The sequence below is a fragment of the Erpetoichthys calabaricus genome, chromosome 8 (assembly GCF_900747795.2).
Source record: "Erpetoichthys calabaricus chromosome 8, fErpCal1.3, whole genome shotgun sequence".
NCBI lineage: Eukaryota > Metazoa > Chordata > Cladistia > Polypteriformes > Polypteridae > Erpetoichthys > Erpetoichthys calabaricus.
Genome location: NC_041401.2, coordinates 158789370 through 158816732, shown reverse-complemented (window position 1 = coordinate 158816732; position 27363 = coordinate 158789370). Strand labels below are relative to the sequence as shown.

Here is a 27363-nt window from a genome sequence, read left to right as displayed (position 1 = left end):
ACTTCTCCGCTGCGAAGCACGGGTATTTTGCTAGTCTCAACATAAAAATGGTGGGATGACACCAGCAGCTTCACCACCAAGCCATTTCTCTTGAATATGCTTGGGTGGTTTAGCCACTGCTGAGCCTTCTTAACTATTATAGTGATACTGGCAGTTCAGGAAAGGTTCTCAGAGATCTTGTTTTTCCAGGACTCTAAAGGTGGGCATCCTTTGCATATAATCTCCACTGATGAAAACTTGTAGATGGGTCTGCACTTGTTATCCTGAAGTCAATGATTAATTCTTTTGTTTCTGAGGTGATTATGAGATGTTCAGTGAACGCCATGTTGCCAGTTTATGGACCTCATCCCTGTAGGCTGCTTCATGTTCATCCTACATCTGTCAAACCACAGTAGTGTTGTCTGCAAAATTAATCATGGTGTTTATGGAATGGGTAGAAACATAATTGTGAGTATAAAGAGTGTATATTAAAAGACTGAGCACACATCCCTGAGGGGAACCTGTGCTAAGTGTAACGGTAGAAGACACAAGACTGCTGAATTTAATATTTTGAGGTCAGTTTGGTGAGCAAGTACTTTATGGAGTAATATATGGATGGCGAGAGGCCAAAGTCAAATGGCTTCATCAACAGCCAGTCTGGTAAAACCGCACTGAATGCAGAGCTGTAGTCTATGATGGTTAAAGTGAGACAGTACAGTATGTAGAGCTACAGCAATGGTATCTTCCATGGACCGGTTTACTATGTAAGTCAACTGTGTGTTAAACATGGGTGAAAGATTGGTTTTGATGTGCTGTAAGACAAGTTTCTTAAAGCACTTCACAATAACTGGTATCAGAGCAACTGGAAATTAATCGTTTCAGCAGCTAATGACTATCTTTTTTGGGACTGGAATGATGGAAGCTGACTTCAGGCAGGGTGGGATGATGGCTTGTGACAGGGATAAGTTAAAACTCTTTTTGAATACCTTTGCAATTTGAACAACACATTTTCTAATTACTCTTCTGGGTACTCTGCCCAGGCAGGCAGCATTTATCTGGTTCACTGACCTGCACACACAACTCGCATCATGCTCCTGTGCCATGAGATTGTGACTATTAAAGGCTGGTGCTGGTGGGGACATGCTTGTCTGGGCTCTTTTTACCTCAAAATGGGAAAAGAAACAATTTAGTTGCTCTACAAGGGAGGTACTGCCATTAATAGTCCCAGGGTTGCTGCCTTTATACTTTGTGATTTGCTGTATTTTCTGCCACATCCACAGTGGATCATTATTCATGGTCTCCAATCCTCTTCTCATAGACCACTTTTACATTCCTAATGTCCCTCTTCAGATCGAGTCTGGCAGTACTATAGAGAGACCTATTGCCTGAACTGAATGCAATGTTATATTCTTTGAGGAGAAACTGGACTTCATGTGTCATCCAAAACTTCTATTTAGCAAATGCCTAAATAAGTTTATCAACCATGACACTGTCAGAGTAGTACCTGATAAAAAGGAGCCAGGTTTCTATAATAATCATTATGCAAAAATCTGGAACAAAGTTGTTTGCAGTGATGTGTAAATTTTGTCTGTTTTGTGTACAATGGGAACAATGCCTGATTATGTGGTTGCTTCTTTAGATAGGAATATATAGGATAGCAAATAGGCCGGACCAGTAACCCCTCTTCTCTCTCTAAACCACCTTCGATGCTTTCCAAGCCTGATGACAACCCTTGTGAGACCATGATTTTCTTACTATATCCTCAAGAGTATGCAGAAAGTTACTTGTAACAGAGCTATTAAAATTAATTTTGAGATCAAGCAGGTCTTGACATCTATAATAAGGATTTCTTAAGACTAAACCTGGCAAGAAACAAACATATAGCTAGACAAAACAAGCACCGTCTCGGAAAGTCTTGGTGCTTCTCACCACATTAATTAAATCTAAGACATATGAGAGACAGACAGACAGATACACACACACACACAGACAGACAGATTGCCTTTTCTTAACCTCCTATCAGGCAGGACACTGAATAAATTCCAAAGTATTTGTTGCTTCAGAGCTGTAAGATTACAGTCGCAAGGGATTAAGTGCTCTGCCCTTTCTAAATAACTAGAAGGCAAACTGATTATCAGCTAAAACTCCTGTCAACATTTATACCAGACATAATTAAACAATTTAAGGAAGTAGCATAAGTAGAAACCACCACCATATTAGAATTATCTGTCATATTAATTTACTCTTCTTGCAGAGAGCCTGAACAGCCCTGGCAACCGCCATGCAATCTGACCATGGCTGCCCATTTCTGTCACTCAATTTAGTTTGCATTATGCAAAATGCTTTCTGCGTTTAATGCTGTCACTCGAGTCCTTTGAAATGTAATGGCAGTCTTGGTACTATTCAAGATGTCTTGATCTTCAAAACTGTACCAAGAGCTGAAGAAACTGCCACTACAGAATGCTAACTGTTAGAAGAAGCAGCTCTCACTAAGTGTAAAGCATGTCAAGAATGACGTCAACCTCATTCAGTGGTTTAAAATATGGAGGATCCACAAAATCTGCAGCTGACTGATGAAAATTTAAGCACAGACAAAAAGACAGAGTACCAAATTGTCACTTTATTTCCTCCTCACTGTTTTAATTTACATATCACAATCTGAAATATATTTCTTTGAATCAATTAGCATTCCTAAACATAACATTTCAGGTTTTTATATGGACAAGCAATAAGCACAAATTAACTCACTCAATGCCCTCAGACCGACTTAACATAAGCTTGTATTGCGCAGGCTGGAGCCTGACAGACCAAAATAAATGAATAGTCTGTCTAAACTGAAAGACTGGATGGATTTCTTTTTGAAAACTAAAGGTGCACATAAGAAAACATTTAGCCTCTGAGAATGATGGGCGAAAACAATCCCAAAACAAAGCTGCTCACTCACCCTTCCTGGTTTCCCAGTACACAAATGAGTCAATTAAGGACCAGCCTTTCTTGTAGTAAGATGTGGTGAGCTCCAGCCAATCTGCTTCCAATCCACTGATCATCTGCCCCTTCCTTGTGACCTTCATAGAGAGTGCACCTTGATGGTAGGTCCAGCGAGGGTGGTCTTCATCAGGAGCTGTCCAGGCAGGGTAGCCAGTGTCCCAAATGTGGAAAACAGCAAAGAGTCTTGTATCTACAAACAAAATATTTATTATATCTAGCTGTTTAAGGAACCATGACATGTAGTGTAAGATTTGATCTTAATAAGATTTAACATTCTAAGTCCAACCTCCAGCTTGTTTGCTGTAATGTAATTTATAAAGAAAATACAACATATAAAAAAAAAAAACAAACAAAAAAAAAAAAACCCCGTGTGGCTCCCTTGAATGACAGGTTCAGTTGGAGTCCTCCCCCATCTTAATTACACTTCTTCCTTCTAGGGGAAGCTTATTGTATAACAAACAACACACCTGACAAAAGATTTATTAATATAAATTTATTAAGTAAAAAAACAACACTTTAGCTGCAGCATAAAATCATCTGTCCAATGTGATTTTCTGCACAACTGTTTACTTTTCCCCACCAGAGTAAATAAATGCATTCATATATATACACACACACACACACACACAGTGGAACCTCGGGTCACAAACGTCTCAGACCATGTACAAATTGGGTTATGACCAAAAAGTTTGCCAAACTTTTACATCTATTCACAACCACACACTCGGGTGACGAACAAGCCAGTTTCCCTTCCGGTTCGTATGCACCGATGATTTCTGCACGTGTGCAGTCTCTCCCTGTGCATTCCCTGTGCAGCGAGCGAGTGAGAGAGAAAGAAAGAGAGAGAGAGAGAGAGAGAGAGAGAGAGAGAGAGAGAGAGAGAGAGAGAGAGAGAGAGAGATGGCTGGCTGCGTAAGGCAGAGAAGGCAGTTAAAGAATGCACTGGGCTTGTTTTTAAAGAGACTGCTTCAAGCATTGTTTCCCTCGTTGTATTTAATGAAGACTTTTTTCTACTGGATTTTAACCTCCAGTTCACTTGTTTTTATGGGATTATTTATTTATTGAAGGATTCTGAAAGCACTGCACTTTATTTAATTTGGACTTTGTTTTTGATTGTTGATTTTAATAAAAGCATTTGGCACTTTTTGCACCATCCGATTGCTCCATTGTAGTGCCTCACTGTCGTGCTCATCAGTAACATTACCGACGGTGACGTGTTTAAGGGCTCCCGAAAGCGAGATGGGAGCATGCAGCGAACCCGCATCGTCACAGACTTTACCTGAAAACTGTAATCTCCTCTCCACCCACTTCCTTCATGCCAGAACTCGACTCATAAAAGGTTAGTTTTCTTGGTTGTTTATGGTTAGTTTTTGTATAAATTACAGATTTTTCAAATGTTCATTTTTTTCCCTGTGCTTAAAACTCATTAAAAAAAGTGTTTACAGCGAGTGGTTCGTAAGGCTATAGTGTGAATTCTTGCAATGTTACTTTTCTTTGTTCAAGGTTTTCTCAGTGTTATTCAATGTTTTTACATTTAGTTTACTATTACGCTGTGCATTCTATGGTTTTTTTTAACTATTTTTGTGCTTAAAAATCTTTAAAAAAAATATATTTGCATACAGTTCGTACGATCTGGAACGGATTAATTGTATTTACATACAATCCTATGGGGGAAATTACTTCGGGTCACGACCAAATCGGGTTACAACCAGAGTTTTGGAACGAATTACGGTCGTGACCCGAGATTCCACTGTATATAGTAAAAGACCAGCCTGGCTACAGACAGACACTGGGGCACAACGATGTCCAAAAGCACACACTTATTATTTTCTTCTGCACACAAACCCCACAAATGCTCATTGTCCTTTTCCTCTCTTTTCTGTCCTTTTCTTCTGCTGCCTCCACTCCTCTCCTCACAAGCTCTGTCTTCTTCTTCCAAACTCTGCCTCCCCTAATGGAGTGAGGCAGCCCCTTTTATAACACCCTGGATGTGCTCCAGGTGCTTCGCAATGATCTTCCGGCGGCACTTCTTGGTGAGGTGGAAGTGCCGCATGAACACCCAGAAGAACTCGGGTGTGCCTGGAACTTCTTCTGACAGCATTTCCAGTAGTGGCGGAAGTACTGCAGTCCAGGGCTCCATAATCCTCTGGGCGCCCTCAACAGTGCCGAGCCTCCAAGCTCCAATCCCGTGGCCCCGACGCAGACCAGGTCGGCTGCCCTCTCATGCTCCAGGAGAGGTATTGTCCCTCTCCTGGTCCTTCCAGGCATCCCGGCTGGGTAGGATCGCCGGCCATCCGCCACTATATATATAATAAAAAAAAAAAAACTTGCGAGAAGATGAGGCTTCTTCCTGGGGATGAGACATGATCTTTTGAAGAGAGACAGAGACACTTTCACTTCCCGCGAGACGGACAAGTCACGTCATACTTACAACCTTCAGACGCAAGTCCCGTGATACACATGCAGAGCAAGTTAGAGATAATGGAAGTAGGAAAATTCGAAAGTCTCCAAAAATGAGAGCAAAGATTAGCATTAGCGCAAACAATCTGAAAATATTACTTGGGGAAATAATGGAACAGCGAAAAGACATCGAATATTCAGGTGCTTTACAGGCTTTTAAACGTTCGCAGCTCCACATGAAATGCAGATCATGCGGCACGCAGCAGCAGCAGCAAGCCAACAGCTTCTCGAGCAAAGAGGAGGTGAAAAAAACACCTGATACTTGTTTCACAATGTATCACCTTTTAAAGAGGGGTTTCGGAGAGGTGGCTGCTGGTAGGGGGCAAATATATACAGTATATACACATATATACGCACATAATACATATACACACACACAGACAGACACACACACTAGGGGGCAAATATATACAGTGCATCCAGAAAGTATTAACAGCACATCACTTTTTCCACATTTCGTTATGTTACAGCCTTTTTCCAAAATGGATTAATTTTTTTCCTCAGAATTCTACACACAACACCCCATAATGACAACGTGAAAAAAGTTTACTTGAGATTTTTGCAAATTTATTAAAAATAAAAAAAATTGAGAAAGCACATGTACATAAGTATTCACAGACTTTGCCATGAAGCTCAAAATTGAGCTCAGGTGCATCCTGTTTCCCCTGATCATCCTTGAGATGTTTCTGCAGCTTAACTGGAGTCCACCTGTGGTAAATTCAGTTGACCGGACATGATTTGGAAAGGCACACACCTGTCTATATAAGGTCCCACAGTTGACAGTTCATGTCAGAGCACAAACCAAGCATGAAGTCAAAGGAATTGTCTGTAGACCTCCGAGACAGGATTGTCTCGAGGCACAAATCTGGGGAAGGTTACAGAAAAATTTCTGTTGCTTTGAAGGTCCCAATGAGCATAGTGGCCTCCATCATCCGTAAGTGGAAGAAGTTCAAAACCACCAGGACTCTTCCTAGAGCTGGCCGGCCATCTAAACTGAGCGATCGGGGGAGAAGGGCCTTAGTCAGGGAGGTGACCAAGAACCCGATGGTCACTCTGACGGAGCTCCAGAGGTCCTCTGTGGAGAGAGGAGAACCTTCCAGAAGGACAACCATCTCTGTAGCAATCCACCAATCAGGCCTGTATGGTAGTTGCCAGACGGAAGCCACTCCTTAGTAAAAGGCACATGGCAGCCCACCTGGAGTTTGCCAAAAGGCACCTGAAGGACTCTCAGACCATGAGATAGAAAACTCTCTGGTCTGATGAGACAAAGATTGAACTCTTTGGTGTGAATGCCAGGCGTCACGTTTGGAGGAAACCAGGCACCGCTCATCACCACGCCAATACCATCCCTACAGTGAAGCATGGTGGTGGCAGCATCATGCTGTGGGGATGTTTTTCAGTGGCAGGAACTGGGAGACTAGTCAGGATAAAGGGAAAGATGACTGTAGCAATGTACAGAGACATCCTGGATGAAAACCTGCTCCAGAGCGCTCTTGACCTCAGACTGGGGCGACGGTTCATCTTTCAGCAGGACAACGACCCTAAGCACACAGCCAAGATATCAAAGGAGTGGCTTCAGGACAACTCTGTGAATGTCCTTGAGTGGCCCAGCCAGAGCCCAGACTTGAATCCGATTGAGCTTGAGAGGTGCTGCAAAGAGGAATGGGCGAAACTGGCCAAGGATAGGTGTGCCAAGCTTGTGGCATCATATTCAAAAAGACTTGAGGCTGTAATTGCTGCCAAAGGTGCATCGACAAAGTATTGAGCAAAGGCTGTGAATACTTATGTACACGTGATTTCTCAGTTTTTTATTTTTAATAAATTTGCAAAAACCTCAAGTAAACTTTTTTCATGTTGTCATTATGGGGTGTTGTGTGTAGAATTCTGAGGAAAAAAATGAATTTAATCCATTTTGGAATAAGGCTGTAACATAACAAAATGTGGAAAAAGTGATGCACTGTATATACACATATATACATACATATACATACACACACACACACACACACTAGGGGGCTTTGCCCCCTGCTCACTTTGCTTTTCAACCACCCATCCTGTGGTTTGCACCAGCCACTTCACATATGTGAGCTGCAGAGACATGGATTTCATCTTCACCAAACAACAAATCTTTCAATTTTCACGGATATGCCTCTTCATCTTGCAGAAACACTACTTTTCCCTGATGGCAACACGAATTACACGATCTACAAGTCTCTGACTTGAAGTTTAAATCTGAACAATATATTCAATATCTTTTCGCTGTTCTGTGATTTTACTGAGTAATAATTTCTGTTTGCGCTAATGCGATCTTTACTATTATTTTTTTTAGACTTTCTAATCTTTCTACTTTCACTATCTCTAACCTGCTCTACATGTGTATTGTGCCAACGTTCTGGAACCTCTTTACGACGTTGTACTTTGTCATCTACTCTTTGTCATTTATTTCTGGCCCCCGGTGGTGATTAAATCTCTTGGCACAAAGTCTCGTCTCATGGGACGTGAAAATATTTCTCTAAAAAAGTCATGTCTCGTCCCAGGATTTTTTTTATATAATATGCACACACACACACAAATACACAAATTTTCACATACTACACAGCTATTTTATTTCACATGTCAATTAATAAGGAAGAATGCAAATTAAATAAATGTCTGCTTAATTATTTTGTTAATGTTTATTATGTACACAATAGTACAGGACCAAAAAATTTCTTGATAGTTAATTTTACACTAATTGACCATTAGCAAATCATTTTTTTTATTGTGCATGTTGATTCTACTTATGTTTTGTAAAAAGTTCATGGGATGGAAAATTCTGCTTGGCTTTTTTATTTGTGTGTTTATTCAGCATTTATCCAGAGTAGCTACAGATTCCATAGTGCTTGGTATATAGTCCTCACACGTGGCGCAGTGGTAGTGCTGCTGCTTTGCAGTAAGGAGACTGTGGAAGATTGTGGGTTCGCTTCCCAGTTCCTTCCTGTGTGGATAGCACTTTGAGTACTGAGAAAAGCGCTATATAAATGTAATGAATTATTATTTATTATTATAAGAACAAAATTCCCAGTGATGCAAGGAGCACTGAATGACTTGTTAAATAAAAACACTATTTATATGCATCCCTCGGAGAGCCTTGCTTCTAGCCACCAACTAAGTACAACTTGTGTTAGTGAATTACATTTAGTAGCAATTCATCCATCTCTAATGTACATAAACAGACTGAATGCTTTCTTCCTCTTCTACTTATTTATATGTACAGTGTAAAATAGCATAAAAACATCTCATTTTTGTCAAGACTAGTTTGCCTTTTTTATTAAATGTACTGAAAATAGTGTTAATTTTCAAAAGGTAATTGCCCTTGGTGCCTTCCCATGGCACAACATGCGATTCCCAGGTAACTATTCAAAAACCACAAACAGGAGTCTAGTAAAACCATCAACAGTCCAATGCTCCATGGAAATGTACACAGTAATGCACTGGCTTTTTTTTTAAATATATATATTTTAAAGTTTTGACAAAAGCTGTTGGTAAATCAATGTTGTTATGTCTAATTTTTATACACTAGATAGAAACATTCTGTAAAATATGATGAAGGTGGAAAGCACAGACTAGCCACAGCACAATACTCCACTATAGTTTACTCAACTTTACCTACAGACAGGTAAACAAACAAAATATATGTAAATGTTTCATGTTAATTTATCATAAAAAGAAAACTGGGCACACCTTCATGGATGGAATAAGATGATGAGGGGAAAGGGGGATAGAAATGTTAGGAATATTGAAGCTAACTTACCACACTGCAATATCTCCTTAAGATGGGCATGTCATCGGCCCATCTTCTATCTGCCTATTATTTAAAAGGACTGCTGAATGCTGGCCCAAGGTGTGACTTTTTGTTTTGTTTTTTTTGTTTGTTTTTTTTTATAAACCACACACCAACAAGGCCTCGCAAAGTATCACGGGCTGATGTGAAAAAAATATTTGTGTAAGCTATCTGCAAGTTGAATTTTTAGGAAAATATTAGATGAACAAGGCCACCAGCCAGCAAACACAACATATTTACTACAAAAAACACTTTGACAAATTCCACCGATCAAGACCAGTTCTAAAACAATTTTTTTTTCCATATTAATATTCTTCTTGCAATGTCTAAAGCTGTTCTGAAAATGATGATACAAGTTTACCAAAACTAAAAATATCGTGACAGTATCAGACTGGACTTAAGAGACCGCGCTCACATGTTATGATGCACTCTTTTGCAAAAATCCATCGGTCTTCTCATGTAGTTTCTGGGCAGGCTCAATCCTAGCATGGACTGGCTAAAAGATGAGAGAGGGAGCCCCATGGGCACAAAATGGCACAGGCGGTGGACATGGGAGAGGAAAATGAGGTAAGGATGAGCGAGACAGGTGTGGAGACTCGCTGTGTTCCCTTGCTTACCACCTGACAGCTGTGCACGTACCGCGCCGGCTGAGAACAGCAGCACTACTCTACAACTACACCAATATATGACAACCTTCAAACAACTGTTGTAGAACATTTTCAGTTAGACAATCAGTTAGACAATCTTAAAATTGACAGGAGTGCCGAGGTCTCCAGTTTGAAAAATACTGAATTTGAGGATTCATCAGTACATTGACTGGACTGTAGTCTTTTAATTATGTAAGGTCTACTAAATACTACTTTTTGCAAATTTAAAAGAACCCTAAAAAAAGTTACTGTATAGACAACAAGAGTTGTAATTCTATCAATGCATTTGTTACAATACATTTCTATATATAACCATTCATAGATTTTGAACTCATTTTTCTTGGCTACAGGATACTATATTTTAGACAGCACTCTTTCACAAAAAGGTATTTTTTGGTAAAACAAAAAAATATAAAAGTTCAGTGAAACCAGTGGGAGAAATGAAAACAGGTAAAATTTACATACTTCGTCATGCAGAGGTAAATGCCAACCTACCATCAGTCCTGTTTAATGTGCGTCCGCTTAAACCTCCCTCCAGAATTGCACCATTCTCCTGCAGAGGGTCATCCTCAATACCACTCTCAGAAGACTGACCATTTGGTGACCCACGGCTACTTGGCTTAGGGCTTGGTACTCCTCCATTGCATGACTGTGATGTACCCTTGCTTTGCTGGGGCACAAAGCCAAGGAACCTCATTCCACGCTGGCCACATATATTGACCTAAAATGGGTTAGGATACAGAATATACAAATTCAGTACTGAAAATGAACCATTTAAGACAGAAGTAAAGCACTTCATATTAAGAAAAAGAAAGGAAAACATTGTGCCATATGTATTATACATTAGTTATAGCAACACATATTATGAGACTTTATGCCTGGCACAATTCAGTATATATATATATATATACCTATCATATGAACAGACCTAAATATTAGTTACAAATATCTGGCAAAACTACTGACTTCAGTGAAATATGCAGATTTTATACAAGATGATATGCTTTATTTTGCATGTATTTACTTTTGATAAGCTCTAAATGTGTTAACTATTATGGTTTAATTCTTTGAATAAATACCTGAAGCTGTGTGGAAGAATAATTTTAGGGTAATATAGTATCATCTTAAAGAAATAACAAAGGGTTAATACATGTCAGAGACCTGTTCAGGCATATCAGGAAAACTAGATAAAGGTCATGTGAACAATAGAGACAAAAATATAACACACAAAATGTACTGAAAGATGACTAACAGATTACTAAGAAGTCAGCAGATGTCATGTGAACAACCAAATTGGACAGTTGTTAAAAGTCACAGAAATTTCAAGGGTAGTGGCTCAACCCAAAAGGTATAAGAAACCAGAATATTAATTTCATATGGATCATTAGAGTGTAAACCAATGAACCAACCAGAGTAAATGTATGCCCTGACTGACACTGTTACGTAAATTCAGTTGTTCATAAAATAGACCTACACCTATAATATTTGACCATTCTGTTTATGCTATGAATGAATGCTCCCTGTTCAAACATTAGCTGAAGAGTAATAAATGACACAGATAGACAAGCTTTTCTCCTGCCTGATTACTGATTTGTCCTGTTAGAGAATATGTTTCTTTAAGATGTTGATTTCTACCACAGCTGCTAACATGCAGGCTGCATAAACTATGTGATCTATCAGCTTATTAATGCCATAGAAGGCAGCTAACTGAATAAATTATGCTTTCTTTATAATTTCACTTAAACAAGTCTTTAATATTAAGTTGAATTGTTTCTCTTTTCTTTATGATTCCTTGGATTTAGTGTTCAGTTAAACTGAGTGTTGGAGAGCCCCTGATGATGGGCAAGTACCACTAATCCATCAGATTTCTTAACCAGCTAATTCAGGCAGGGCCATGGGACAGCTAAAGCCAGTCCAGCAATCATTGGGTGCGAGGAAAGAACACCCCCTGCACAGAGCACCAGTCCATCGCAGGGTGAGAGACACAGACACACAAACATTTATACTTGGGCCAGTTTAAGAATGACAATTTACGTGACCCATTTTTTTAGAATAAGAAATCCACGGGAACAAGGGGAGAATGTGCACACTCCATGCATGGAGCACCCAGGACACAAACCCAGTCTCCTTGTTATAAGGCAGCAGCGCTATCACTGCACCACCCATTTCCACAAACATTTGCACATAATGCTAAAATAATAATAATGAGCAGACTTTAGTATTTCACTGTACCCCAGACATTGTGGCAATCATTACAAAGTCAACTTTTTTTTTTACAGGTTTCAGTATATTTACATAAGGAAAAGATAATTCATACAGAAAAGACAGTATGGTGACGATACTCTGATGTGATGGTACTCTGATGCATTTACAGATTATGGATGTTTATAGAAGTGTGATGCCACACTTTATTCAATTTCTTCTATTCATGTGCATTTCGCATTAAGATGTTTGGTAGAAATGTTGGGTTACTGCTCATTTGCCACTCAGTATACAACAAAAAAATAATTCAAGTCGTTTCCACTCTCACCCACTGGTAGCTACCACAATAAAAAAAGGCACACACAATTTTCCGCTCTCATGCTTTAATCTCCTATTGTGAACACTGGGCAAATTCTAGCTGTCTGAGTTTTGACAACTGGCACCAGTTAAATATAAGATGGAGCATTTTCATCTAGCATTATGATAACATTCAATTATTTTTTTATTTTAACCGTCTGAATTATACATGATATTTGTGTAGTCAGATGATAGTTTAGTCGAAAATGTATCTTTATGATTCTACAGTTCTAACTAGTATGTGTAGAAACAGGGATCTCATTGTCAGGATTCACGAAGGTCATTTGTCTTTAACCCTCTAGTCACTGCAGGCTTTGCTTCTTTAACAATAAACAAAAATGGTCATGTCAGATAGGAATCCTACCTTGTCAAGAAGACTACTGACCACTTCACTTGTAAGGGTCTCACCAGGAAGTGGCCATTCCTCTATCAGCAATCGTGGAGTACCTGGACCTGCAGAGGCAGCATATTTTGAGCTGTTTATCCATATGTGAAGAGAACACAAAGAAGAAACAGAAGAGATGTCAGTGGTCTCAGGAGATTTCAGAAATGCTGTTCTTAACTAGGAATTAAATTAGGCAAACTTTGGTAAAGTTATCATAGCAGAAGTTCATAAATCATTTTTTCAAACTTCCTTATCTTTTTGTTAATACACAAGTTGCTCTTGTCTATACTTTTCATCCTGTTGATTCAACTTACTGTACATAGGCAAAGTAATTATTTTTTTTAATCAATCGTCATGCCCTATGGATGCTACGAACTTCTGTAAAAACAATTTTTTAAATTACATTTTTGTGAATATCGCATTGAATTTTGATTCTGTGTTTGGACTTTCATCGTGACAATGCAACATATACAGTAACTGCCCGAGATTGAATTTCGTTTCTTTCTCTCTATTAAATAAAACGACTTTTTCAAATGTTTGGCTCTTAGATTTGTTAATTATCTTTGCAAAAGCTATTCTAACGGGAAACTGTTAACGTTTTAATACGAATGGCAACAGACCCCCGTGTCCCTGTGTTAGGATATAGCGGGTTGGATAATGATTGGATGGATGGCACATCAAGATCTCCTTTGTTGTATAATGTTATCCACGGAAGATATACTACATTACCTTTCTTGGATACATCCTTCTTTCTACAGTAATTCGTGCAGTGGAAGACCGGACGGTGTTAACGGTTGTAGTTATTCTTCGGAATACTGTAAGTTGATGCTTTCATCTTCTGCATGATCACCACCAACTGTTTCAGCAGTCTGCAACTGATCCACATTTTTGGCGTTAATTCATTTGACTTTTTCATTTCTCTGTGCTAGGATTGCCTGTGTACTCATTTTTTCTGTTGATAACCCTTTGTGATGAAATTCTTAAATAAGATTTGGGTATAATACGTCTTCTTTAATTGGGAACTTAAAATGAGGAAAACGTTAAAATTTATAAGAGCTGAGAGAGCAGAACTGTGTTTGACAAAAGCATTCACATGAATGAGAGGTGATATTACCGTGTGCGTGGTTAAAAATGGTTGAGAGGAGGGTGTGACTTGAAAAAAATCTCATGGCCAAAGTCTCAACTTATGGGACTTGAAAAAATCTTCCAAAAAGAATCATCTCGTCGCAGTATTTTTTTTATTATAATAGAGAGATATATAATATCTATGCTGTTTATTTTAAGAGAATGTTCAGAGGACAACCTATTGTCAGAACTGAAAGGGCAAAGGACAACACAGAACAGACCCTTCACACTCTACACTATTAGACATGCTTGTGACTGTAGAGCATCTTCAAGTAATAAAACTAAGTGGGAACTTCAAGGTTGCAGTAAGCTGTTTAAATAATACACCATAAGCAGTTCAGTAACTTCTGAGGGCACCAAAATGAAAGGAAGGCAGTGTTATACTGGCAGAACGCATTACAAGTCAGCAGAGAGCTCCTGCTTTGTCCTGGGTATATCATTGAAGGCAGACAGGTGGGGAGCTACCATGTGTCTTTACTTGGGTATGGTCACTCAGGATTCAGTGGTACCTTAAGCCAAAAGAGGGTAGTATTTATACAGACTGGTATACATTCAGAGATGTGTGTGTATATAGATTTGATTTTCACGGTACTGCATATTTTTAAAATATTATAGCATGTACCCAACATGCCACACATTCCTTTATCCGTTTGACTGCTTTCCTGGTGAAGTACAATAAGAATGAAAACATTAGACAAATCATTTGCCAAATAAGGACATCAGGCAATGGGGAGGGTTGGAGTCAGGAAAGGAATCCGGCCATAAAAATCATGCGAAAACCTGCAAAACAAATATCAATCCCATATAAAAATGGGAATATCAACAGAAGAAGACGATGCTACTTCTTTAAATGGTACAATAGAAATCTACTGTAAAAAAAAAAAGAAAAGTAAAACTCCCTCTGTGTGATTTGTCAAAATAGACAAACTCAAAAAGGTGATTTACATTATAACAAGAAGTCCTACAATGAGTACTCAGAGCAGATTACAGGTAGTCAAAGAGTTAGTGTTTTAATTGCGTCTATGTTTTTTTGTTGTATTTTAAGCTGCAGGTTTAATAACATACAAACAAATGAATAAATCCAGCATACAGGGTTGGAGGTGTATCCAATTAAAGTGCAGCTCCTCAGCTGACCTTGCTGAAATCCTGGACTCAACATGAACACTCTGAATAAACCCCTTACTCACTTCTGGGTGCTATCTCCCATATTAGGTTACCCCACTCCAATTTAAGGAAATCCCCCAGTGGGAAAACAGGATGCACCCCTGAGCTCCTGGAGATGTCTGGTTAACCCAGTTAAGAGCAGCTGCCTTTAACCAACTTGTACTGCTACCATAGGTCCTGGGTGCTGTACAGGACATGAGAAAGTACGCTGCAATCTGGATGGCATGTTGTGACTGGTTTCAAATTCAGTTTCTTGTTATTTAAGTATAACAGCAGCTGTTACTGTAGCGGTCTGTTTAAAGCAGCCAAAAAATCTCCATGTAGCAACAGCACTAAGTATGTGCACACCTGACGTTGTAAATCTTTTGTTTGAAACATATCGGCACGTTGCAATTCAAAAGATAACACCAAGCATAATGAACTGTAAGCAAGCAGCTGCTTTTGAATGTCCCCTACCATGACCACTCCACAAACCTATGAACAAAAAACTTTAAGCCTTCAACTCCAAGAACATAAGATGTTTGACACATGACCCCTTCATCTGAAAAGCTATGCTCAAATGTTTCTCCTGCACACTTTTTAAAAACTGTCAATGTTATGTTTCAATACCGTAAACTCCACAATCAGTTCTAATGCTCTGATATACACTTCGACATCATAATCAGATCCAGTATTTTAAAGGGTCCCCCATGATCAGCTCAAATACTGGAAATGTAATCATTTTTGACACTCAAATGTAAACCAGATATCCAGTTTTAATACTCCACTGTAAAGCCCTTAATCAGTTCCAATACTCAAAATACAATACAATACAATTTATGTTTGTTTTTGTTTTGTTCCACCACTTTTCTGTAGGTTCTGCTTTTTTTCCATCACCCTAATGCTGAGGAACATCTCCACAGGGTGAGCTTCTAGCAATACAATACAATTTATTTTTGTATACCCCAAAATAATACAAGAAGTGCCTCTTGACAGGGGCGGCACGGTGGCGCAGTGGGTAGCGCTGCTGCCTTGCAGTTGGGAGACCTGGGTACCTGGGTTCGCTTCCCGGGTCCTTCCTGCGTGGAGTTTGCATGTTCTCCCCGTGTCTGCGTGGGTTTCCTCCGGGCGCTCCGGTTTCCTCCCACAGTCCAAAGACATGCTAGTTAGGTGGATTGGCGATTCTAAATTGGCCCTAGTGTGTGCTTGGTGTGTGGGTGTGTTTGTGTGTGTCCTGCGGTGGGTTGGCACCCTGTCCGGGATTGGTCCCTGCCTTGTGCCCTGTGTTGGCTGGGATTGGCTCCAGCAGACCCCCGTGACCCTGTGTTCGGATTCAGCGGGTTGGAAAATGGATGGATGGATGTCTCTTGACAGCCCCCAGCCTTGACTCTCCAAGAAGAAAACTCCCAAAAACACCCTTGTAGGGAAAAAAATGGAAGAAACCTTGGGAAAGGCAGTTCAAAAAGAGACCCCTTTCCAGGTAGGTTGGGCGTGCAGTGGGTGTCAAAAAGAAGGGGGTCAGTACAATACAATACACAGAACAGAACAAATCCTCAATACAGTATAAAAATCTAAATTTTACAAGTACAGACCAGAATTTAACAGCAGATGATATCACACAGTAAAATCAAACAGCTGAACCAGTAATGGTCTGACAGGTGTAGTGGCTTATCAGCCATCTTCACTAATCACTGCAATCAAAGTGCTTCAAACAAGAAGTATTAAAATAAAAAAAAAAAGAATAAAGGCAGTGGGATTAAACATGTTTCTGTTTTAATAATTAATATGTCACTAGTATTACCACACCTAACTTTTCTTTCCTTCCTAGCTCTTCATCAGAATCTGTTTCTATAATAAACAGATTTTCTATGTTTAGAACTGCACTTTTAAACTTACCCTAAGTTCTTGTCTATAAGCCGGACTCATGTATTAGCCGGATACCAAAAATCATATGAATTTTTAAAATAAAATCGTATCATAGATAAGCCAGACTCATGGATAAGCCGAACGTACTATAACCTATAACTAATAGAAGGGAGGGAGGTCAGTGGTCTCACTCGCGCCCATTTAATTTCTTTAAGGGGGGAGAGAGTGTGAGATATTGCCGTCTCTCTCACTCCCCGCATGGCGCGGTTGGAGCGGCCGGAGCGCGTTCTTTCTGCTCTGGGCGTCGCCGAGTCAACACGAGCGCGTAGCGGTCATTTAAATTGTGATTTTATATGTAAGCATATTTAAATATATATCGCGGATTTCTGCGGACAATGGGTCTTTTAATTTCTGGTACATGCTTCCTCAGTTGGTTTGCCCAGTTGATTTCATACAAGGGACGCTATTGGCAGATGGCTGAGAAGCTACCCGGCTTACTTTCTCTCTCTCTCTCTCTCTCTCTCTTGCGCTGACGTAGGGGGGTGTGAGCAGGGGGGCTGTGTGCAGCTGCTTCCTGAAAGAAATGCTGCACGGAGCTTCGCATACTTAAAAGCTGAAAGGGCACGTATTGATTTTTTTTATCTGTCTCTCTCTATCTCTCTCTATCTCTCTCTTCCTCTCTCTTCCTGCTCCTGACAGAGGGGGTGTGAGCTGCCGCCTTCAACAGCTTTGTACCGGCGGTGCTTCGCATACTTAAAAGCCAAAAAACCCTATTGATTTTTTTTTTGACTGCTTGCTTTGCACTCCTTTGAAAAGGAAGATATGTTTGCATTCTTTTAATTGTGAGACAGAACTGTCATCTCTGTCTTGTCATGGAGCACAGTTTAAACTTTTGAAAACGAGACAAATGTTTGTTTGCAGTGTTTGAATAACGTTCCTGTCTCTCTACAACCTCCTGTGTTTCTGCGCAAATCTGTGACCCAAGCATGACAATATAAAAATAACCATATAAACATATGGTTTCTACTTCGCGGATATTCTTATTTCGCGGGTGGCTCTGGAACGCAACCCCCGCGATGGATGTATAAGCCGGACTTATGTATAAGCCGATATTCTATTTTTTCATTTTCACAACTTTTTTCCTTAGATAAGCCGCGGCTTATTGACAAGAACTTAGGGTACTTAAACCTAAAAGTTTCTATTTTTTCTCTTTGCTGTATTCTGTCAAGCTTGCCATAGTATTTATAAAAGTAACTTGTGGAACAACAACTTCTTCCATGCTGCTTTCTGCTGGAAATAACAAAAGAATGACCAGCCTTATAGGGAGACATTCCCATGTCTACCATTCACATTCAGACAGAATAAAAGAGCATAAACAGCCCAGGTCTACTGTACAACTATTGTACTCAGTGTGATGAACTTTGGTATACTGTAAGCTTGGTACACTTTCAGTATGCCCTTTAACGTAAAGTCTATGATATCACAGCTGCTTGTTTTTAACTTGTACAGTTTGACTTGAATATTTTAACTTTTTCTTCCAAAACGACAGAAGTGGTGCCTCAGTCGGTCTTTTCCAACTCAAAAGGAGTTTGCAGAGGCTTAAATAATTTATTATAGCATAAAAAGCAAAACTGACATGAAGATTTACACTGCATCGCACATTGTGTGGTAGGAAGCAAGTCTTATTTTTAGTAATGTACTAGCTGTGTTACCCGGCTTCACCCAGGAAATGTCCTATTGCAATGGTGATACACCCATCCTTGCACTTTATAATTTGGCATAAAACAATCTTCAGTTATTCTTTTTGCACCAAATGATGCCATTTGAAACACGCAATTATATTTTCTTATAGCACTGAGAAAATGTTTTAATAGGCCATGGCGAAAATTAGATTTTTCCACTTTTGTGACATATTCCAAGGGGTTCATCAGTTCATTTCAAAGCACAACAGTGAGGACATTTAATTTTAATGGACCCAATAAAAATGTCTTTATTAGATTCATAATTAATGCATGAGTTATAATTAAACCCATCATTGCAATATTTCAGCCATGGCAAATATCTTTTTTTGATCTGCATGTCAAACAGAAGTTTCCGTGTTCCTGTCAGTATGTTTTGAGGTGGTATATTTACTACCAGCATCCCTGTCAATCGTGGGATGCTTATGCATTTATTTAACAACTGCAAGGTTGTTCACTTTTGGATTTTTTGTGTATATGTAGCAACTACAACTCAGTTGCTTCTGATATTGAATGTAAATCTAGTATGGCACTTACATTTTTACAGTATGTTTTATTAGTATAGTTTTGAGATAATTTGGTCACATCAGATAAGCAAGACAAGGTAATTGCTTGTGATGTTTGGCGTAAACAATATTAAGTTTTAGCAAGATCAATAGTTGTAATAGGTTCATAAATGTCAAAATGACCTCTGCATAAGGTTTTTGTTAAGTGCAATCTTTTAACAGACTGTTTACCTAAATTTAGCCAATAATACCCCATTTCTGTAAATATCAAATACTCTTGTAAAAATGCCTGAAGTTGGTAACAATTTCCAAGTGGTTGCGTAGACTGAGGGATTACGCATATCATTCATATATGAGTTCATCACAATTGTCACCATTTCTGGTATTTGAGAAAGCTTTGTATAGCACCCACTGTCTCCCTACAATCTTATGCCGAATTTCCAAACGTAATACATTTGTAACGTACTCATACAGTGATAGACAATAAAATAATCTCCATCTGCCTTTACACGTATTACAAGGTGTGGAATTGGTACAATATCAAATCAAAATGGATTCATTTTAATGGACCAAAACCAATACACAATTTGAAACAGGAGTTTTGTATGGAGATTCTTTCTTTATTCTTTCCAATTCACAGCTCAATATCCTGTTTTTTTCTTGGCTAAAACACCTCTACTTCTTCTCTCATCAGTCCACCCTATTAGTCAGTGGTGCCGTTTATCTACACCGCTCATCCGCTAGTGGTCCTCATTTGCACTGGCACACTTCAAACAGGCCATTGAGTGGCTGCTACTGTTTCTCTTCAGTCTTCTGTCAGCTCTGTGTGGCACGTTAGCATAGTGTACTCAGTACAGTATTAAGGGCCAATAAAAAAGCATTTGTCAGTTAACTTTCCTTTATCTACAAACTAGTCATTTAGCCCGTTACAATAACGGGCGCTAGAACAGTAGTGCGTAAACATTAGTAGGAACAGTCTATATTAAATGGCAAGGGACTCTGACCTCATTCTTTTTGTTGGTCGTATTTTTCTTTCTCTCAGCCTTTCTTTTGTTGATATTTACTTGCTGAGCTGACCGTTCTTCATGGGCTGCTGCCGTGTATTGTGTGTCTTTAATTTTCTGTGACAGTAATACTGTCTTGTACGGCTCTATTCAATAAGGGCGCGTAGATAATTTAGTTCAAATGGCTCTGGAATATGTGAAGAGCAACAGGTGCAGATCTTTATTTACGCGCACCTTTATTCGCTGTGCCCAATTAAGGTCGTCCTTTTGAGGCTCGCCTTTTTGTGCGCGCCCTTATTGAAGGATACCGTCTTGTACGTCCGTAATATACCTTTAATTTTCTCTGGCGGTAATACAGGCGTGCGTGTCGGTAATATGCCTTTAATCTCCTCTGACAGTAATACTGGCTTGTATGTGGCTGTAATATGCGTCACTGTATTGTGTACCTTTAATTTCCTCTCGCAGTAATACTGGTTTGTATTTCTGTAAAACGCCTGTAACTTTCTCTGACAGTAATATCGTGCATCACATCGTGCCCCGCGCATGCGCACTTCACCAGAAGACACCCACACACGGACACCTGGACGCACATAGGGATTTTATATATATATAGATTACACCAAATTTCAATCAAACCTGACAAAGCATTTTTGAGATTTTGGTGCATTTAGTTTTTGTATTGTAGGAGATTTTTTTTTTACCTCTAAATATCAATATATCAAAATGTTCTTTTTTTTTAGCAGATATATACTGCCCTAGATGTACCATCCTGCCATATTCCTCTTTTTAACTAAATGGGAAACAGTTTTTGTTGATGAGTTTGTCAACTTTAATTTTATATTATATATATTACACATACACATACACATATACATATAAATATACATATATGTACTGTATACACACACACACACACACACACAGATGTACCTGGCATACACATCCACTGATTAATTTGCATTAAGAACTAGGGGTGAGCAAACATAAACAGAAAACGAGCATGTGGAGATGTTCAATCTACAGTCATACAAGGTGCAGAAACAGGCTATGAGAAGTTATTTAAGTATGTTTGCAAGTGAGTAACTACATCAGTAATGCACTTTTAAAAGGCATCACATTATATGTAATGGAGTTGTTTCTTTACCTGGGTCGGAGCCGTGACAATACAGCCCGATACAGAAGACTGACTGGAAGCTGTCGCTTTCGACCTACAGATAGCACGACTGGATGAAGAGTAGCAAGTACAAACCCCTTCCTGTAATGCTGCTCAAGCTCACATGTTATATCTCGCAGGGAGCTGATTCGAATTACTTCAGGGTTTGTTGAACCTGAAACAGAAGAAGACATACCAGGTTTGAAACACTTGACATCATTATATCAAGGCCTGAAGAACTCATTATATATACACAGTTCACCAATAATGATATAAATACAGCTCATCTAAAATTGCTCATTTTAAAACCACAGTGAAAAAAGGCAACTAAACTAAACTTGAAACTGAATGCAAACTTGTTTTTTGATTCTGTGTGTTTACAACTAGGCATACAGACTACATTGTGTTGATTTAACCAACAATATGGCTATATTTTGGCAAGATTTTTAATAGTGACTCAAAGTTAATTCAAACTGGTTTTAACCACAGCTACCTTAATTTGTGTATCAAAGGCAATAACATTTCCATATATAAAAATAACTATTATAGTAACACTTAACACAGATAGAAATAACTACTATCTGTATATTAATTAGCTGTCTTTTTTTTTTAACTAAAATTTTTCTATGAGAAAATTAGAAATCATAAGAAATATGTGGGCTGACAAGGCTAAATTCATGTTAATTGCTTAAAACAAAGTTTCTTACATATAATGCTAACTATTCTTTAAAATTAATAAAATATTAGAACATTTGTAAATGGGCATTCCACTACTAATCAAAAGTAATATGTGAATATAACGGTAGCCCATACATTTTGTACAAAATAACAGCAAACCTGGCAAACAAAATCCTAAAGCTGTGTGGACCAATTCCAGTTAGTACCAATGAATTTGTTGATTTCTTTAATAACAAAATGGACAACATAAAAAAGCCATCTAAAAGATCTGCTATATGTGGACTACATAAGGCCATCTTTAACACTTAATAAACTTGAATTAAAATAGTAAATGTTAAGAATGATAGATGCAGCCAGTAAATAGGTCAGTGAGGACAGATGAAGAAATGCCAACAGTCCTTAGATGTTTGAGGTAACTGAGGGGCTGGCTGGTGAGCATTTTTGACAAGAGCTGAAATGTGTTGTGCCCACTTCAGTTTATCAGTGATGGTCACTTCTAGAAATTTAAAGCGGCTTAACTCTTAACAGCATCCTCTGTGATGCTGATGGGACTGTGGCCCGTTTTCTGCTTTCTGAAGTCTATAACTACCCCCCTTCATTTTGCTGAAAATAAGTGTGAAATTTGTGCACTGTCACTTCAGCAGGTAGCAGTCTCATCATTGTTGGTGGTCAGTTCCACGACGGTGGTGTCATCAGCAAATTTAGTGAATGGGTTGGAGCAGCGTTTGAGCACACAGTCAGAGATGAACAAGTTTATCTAATCCAAGTCCTAAATGTGTTACATTAACTGGAGTCTTTACAATGCCTCCCGGTACATGCAGGTGCTCTTAGATGGACTGGCATCATGCCCAGTGTTTATTTCTGCTTAGTGTTCACTGTGACTTGGATGGCCTTTGGTCCCCATAACCCTCAAGTGTATCTGAGCAGGCTGAAAAATGAATGGATAGATGAAAATCAAACAAGCAATATGCACTGAAAGTGAAGATAATGGCTTAAGCTTAAAGAAGTTCTTTGACAGAAACAATGTGGTCTCTGACCTAAGTAAATAGTTACATATACTCACTGTGGATGTTCTTATTATGAAGTATATTGAAATTTGGACAAATTAAAACAATGACAGCTATGTGAACAATACAAAAATCAAACTAACATAACTAATACAGGTAGTTACAGAATCAGGGTGAACTGGTTTGTGATTTCTACAGGTGTGTATGTGCATTTTTTTAAATATTAGTCAAAATCAGAGAATGTAAACATTATCATTATTGTACAAATTTGTAAAGATCCCAAAAAGCAAATATATTCCAAACATTATACTGTAGATTGCCTACATCAATGATGATAGAAATAAATGGTTGATTTGTAAAGTTACTTTACCACATTTGGCCTTTGTTCAATTTGGAAATAATTACAACTCAGTCCTACCATATCCAGCCACTGCCTTGTGGAAAAGTTGTCCAATTGTCCTTAATGATCAGATAAAAAAATGGACACTGTTTCTATAAATGCTAAAAATAAAAAGATGGAAAATAACATAAAAAGATTTCCATAAGGAATAAGTTATGACCTTGAAGACCATCAAGCAAAGAATCCAAACACTCTTACTGACGTGCCCAAGGGGAAAACACAGTTGATTCCTTTGATCAACCCCAAAAAGAGCTAAAAAAATAAATACTTTTTTTTTTTATTAACACGGAACAGCATGCTGTTAAACAGGACAGAAAAGCAATTCACTACAAATAATTATGCTGAAAAAGAAATGGACAATACAACTGCAACTTTAGCCTGAAACTGGCAAAAATGAAGCAACTTGTAAAGTTTACACAAATCAAGAACAACACAACAGCCAACAAGGTCAAGAAAAACTATGTACAAAAGCTTGGGAGACATGCAAATTGATAAACAAGGCATATGTCAGCAGATTAAATGGACAAAAATCATAGATAAACAAAAAAAGATGCACCTTTAGCCTCAACCCATGTCAGCATATGCAGCTGTAGCAGTAAAATCCAGACCAAATCCATCTGTTGGCCTACCTCATGCAGAATGAGCAGAAAAACTGGCGAGTACGATATACACTGAGAAGAAATGGTAAAAATGAGACCAACGCTGTTGAAAATAAGGCAAATATAAGCGGGCCCTAATGCTTTCAAAATTGCCGTCACCCAAACTACTGTAACTGTAGAATAAATCAGTGGATATCACAGGTGAGAAAAGCCCTCAATGTAACTCTTTAGAAACTGAATTCTTCAGAAAAAGTTATTTTTGTGGAAAAGTTACAATTTTTATTATTAATTAAAACTGCATAAAACAAATGTTTGAGCCTTCTTTTCATATTTCTGAAGCATATGATACCGTTCAAATCAACCAACTGCACGCACTGCTCTGTTACATGTTTTGCAATGCATGTTGTACTGCTGACACTGTTTTTTAAAAGCACACTCATTGTCAATTTTTTTGACGGTTTAAACTCCTCATCTGACACAACATAATCCACTGTCAGATAATCCATCAATTTTCAAACCTGCTTACACTGAGCAGGGTCACAGAGAAGTTAGAGCCTATCCCAGCGGGATATTTTTTGATGCAAGCAGCTGCCAGAATTCGATAACATGCTGCAAATGTACAGAATTCAGGTGATCGTTTGGTCTTTGTTGCCATCTAATAGATAAAACTAAATACATTGTTGGCAACATTTTTAAGTTTTTTCGACACCCGCCTTCTGCCCTTTAAGTTGACTGTTGTCAACAACTGCCTTGAAAGAGTTAAGAGAGGTACAGATAGTCACTGAACCACCAGTACAGAAAACAAAGAGTGGCATTTGTAAGAAGAGCAGCACGGTGGGATCTGTGTTATCTGAGAGTTTGGACACTGATGGTAGTTTTCAAGTTATCTCCATGTTTGTAGGTTTCCTTAAATTACTCTGTTTTTCCCTACTGTTCGAAGACATGCTATCAATTACACCAGCGACTTTAAATTACTCAAGAATGGGAATATGCAAGAGTGTGCACTGTGTTGGTTTAGTTTTCCATCTTGGATTGGTTATCATATACTGTACAGTATTTGGTCACATAGATGGATCCCTGTCACTCTGTACTGAATAAAGCAGGTTTAAAAAAATGAATAATTAAACTTTTTTCAGGAAAGAAGCAACTGATTATACTTATCACCTAATCCAGACCACCAGCACAATGGACATGGTTAAAGCAAAATATGTATTTTTCAATTAAGAATGGATGCATGAGCACATTGAGTAAAACTGGCCCACGAGACGTACGTAACACAATTCCTCTGCACAGTATGAATACTAATACTGTTGATGATGTGAGAATACAAGCGTCTCCATTATCTCTAGTGTTATTTAAAGCATGTGGTTTACATTAATAGGCTAAGACAGAGGTTCTCAAACTTATTTTGTCTACCGCCCACTTTGAGAATCAATTATTTTCTAGCGCCCCCCCCAAAATTTTTAACTTTACCACATCTTAAAAATCACAAACGCAATCATTACTTTAATTATAGCGTGCCATATGTGTCTTATCCTGTTTCTGAGTTCAAACTTACATTTTAAATGAGACTTTCTAACTAACGGGAGCAATAAAAATACAACTTTATAATATTTAAAAAGACTTTTATTCAAATTAAAACAAACATTTCAATTAAAATTGTAAAACTTATCTAATGTGAAGGATGAATCTGATGATTTTTAACAAGTTTGTTAATATCCGGTTCGAATTTACTCAAACAGCCGTAAGTCACTGCGTTCGGTAACATGCAAACGATTCCTCTTTTTATTTAGCAGTGTTGCCACAGCACTAAATCCATATTCACACAAATATGACGATGGGAATGCTGCCAAAAATCGTTGAACAATCGACCACAATCCAGGGTACAATTGTGGGATTGGCTTTTGTAGCCAAAATTCTTGGTAGCCATTTTTGAATTTGATTTTTATTTCCTCGTTCGTTGTCAGTTCTATAAGTTCTTCCTCAAGCTGGGATGATCCTGCTGTGTTGACATTTGAAAAAGGATCCAACACCCAGTCCGGTATTTCCAATTTTAAAATGTCCTGGAACTGTTCTTTGAAATCACTGTGGAGGTTCTCCAAATGTTGGCAGTAAACAAGCAAGTCGTCGTTGATGAAGGGTACTGCTGATAAATTAGGGAAATTGTGAAACTCACGTCTGCCGATGTTTTTCTTGTGTAAGAGCAGTTTGGCTACGAAAGCAGCAACGATATTTTTTGTTTTAATCAAGTTCAAGTTGTCACCTTGAAGTTGGAGAGTGATATCATTAAACAATTTATACAGGTCTGTCAAGTACGCAATATCATTCTTTGATGTGATGAGGTTGTTGCGCAATTCTGTGTCTTTGTTTTCCAAGAACTCTATGATAGAGTCAAACAGATTATAAAATCGAGTCAGACAAGTACCTCTTGATAGCCAACACACTTCTGTGTAAAACAGCAATCGGTTGAAATCTTCATCATTAACAACACAAAGCTGATTAAATAATCTGTCATTTAAAGAGCTCTTTCAGATTTTATTGACTGCTTTGATGACATGTTGCAGTGATTGAAACAGCCGTTCACTCAAATTTCTCGCAACCAAATGTTGTCGATGAATGACGCAATGAACAGCGAGCACATCTGAAATTTTATTTTTTAAGTACGCTATGAAGCCTTTGTGACGCCCTCTCATAGCCGGAGCGCCATCCGTAGCAGCTGATATAATATTCTTCAAGGGAATTTCTTTCTCATCACAAAACTTTTCCAGTGTATTAAATATGGTTTCTCCGGTTGTATCTGTCTCTAAATTTCTAGCAAATAATAGTTCTTGACATATTTTCTCATCTTTAATAAACCTCACGTATGACAACAATAGTGCTTCATTAGTTGGTAAAGTGGACTCATCCAATTGAAGTGAGAATTGACTAGTCTTCAGATGATTGCACAATGAGTCTTCAATATTTTCAGCCATTTCATCAATTCGTATTTGCACAGAACTATTGATCAAAGGAATTTTTCGAATAATATCTGCCGCTGGTTTATGGAGCACAGTAGTTATTACTTCTTTTATTGCCGGTAAAATTAACTCTTCTCCAATAGTGTGTGGTTTGCCTGCTTGAGCAATTAACAAAGAGATATTGTACGAGGCTCGAAGTCCGTCATCGTCTTGCTTAGAAGCCGCTGAAAAAAGTTTTGATACAGTTGGCTGAGCTATGTACTTCTTTTCCAGGTCTTGAAAATAGGCCACATTTTTTTCTTTCTTATCTGGATGCATTTTATTCAAATGATCTTGTAGCCTAGA

General features: G+C 38.4%; 1 protein-coding gene across 1 annotated transcript in view; it reads right to left on the bottom strand.

Moving 5' to 3' along the window:
- Positions 1 to 27363, bottom strand: part of rftn2 (raftlin family member 2) — an 82456-nt gene that overhangs the window by 26160 nt on the left and 28933 nt on the right. The window contains exons 2-5 of the mRNA XM_028807643.2: positions 21369 to 21552; positions 12821 to 12932; positions 10393 to 10618; positions 2924 to 3157 (exon numbers count right to left, since the gene is read on the bottom strand). Coding sequence (XP_028663476.1) covers positions 2924 to 3157; positions 10393 to 10618; positions 12821 to 12932; positions 21369 to 21552 — 756 coding nt within the window. The remainder of the gene's footprint in view (positions 1 to 2923; positions 3158 to 10392; positions 10619 to 12820; positions 12933 to 21368; positions 21553 to 27363) is intronic.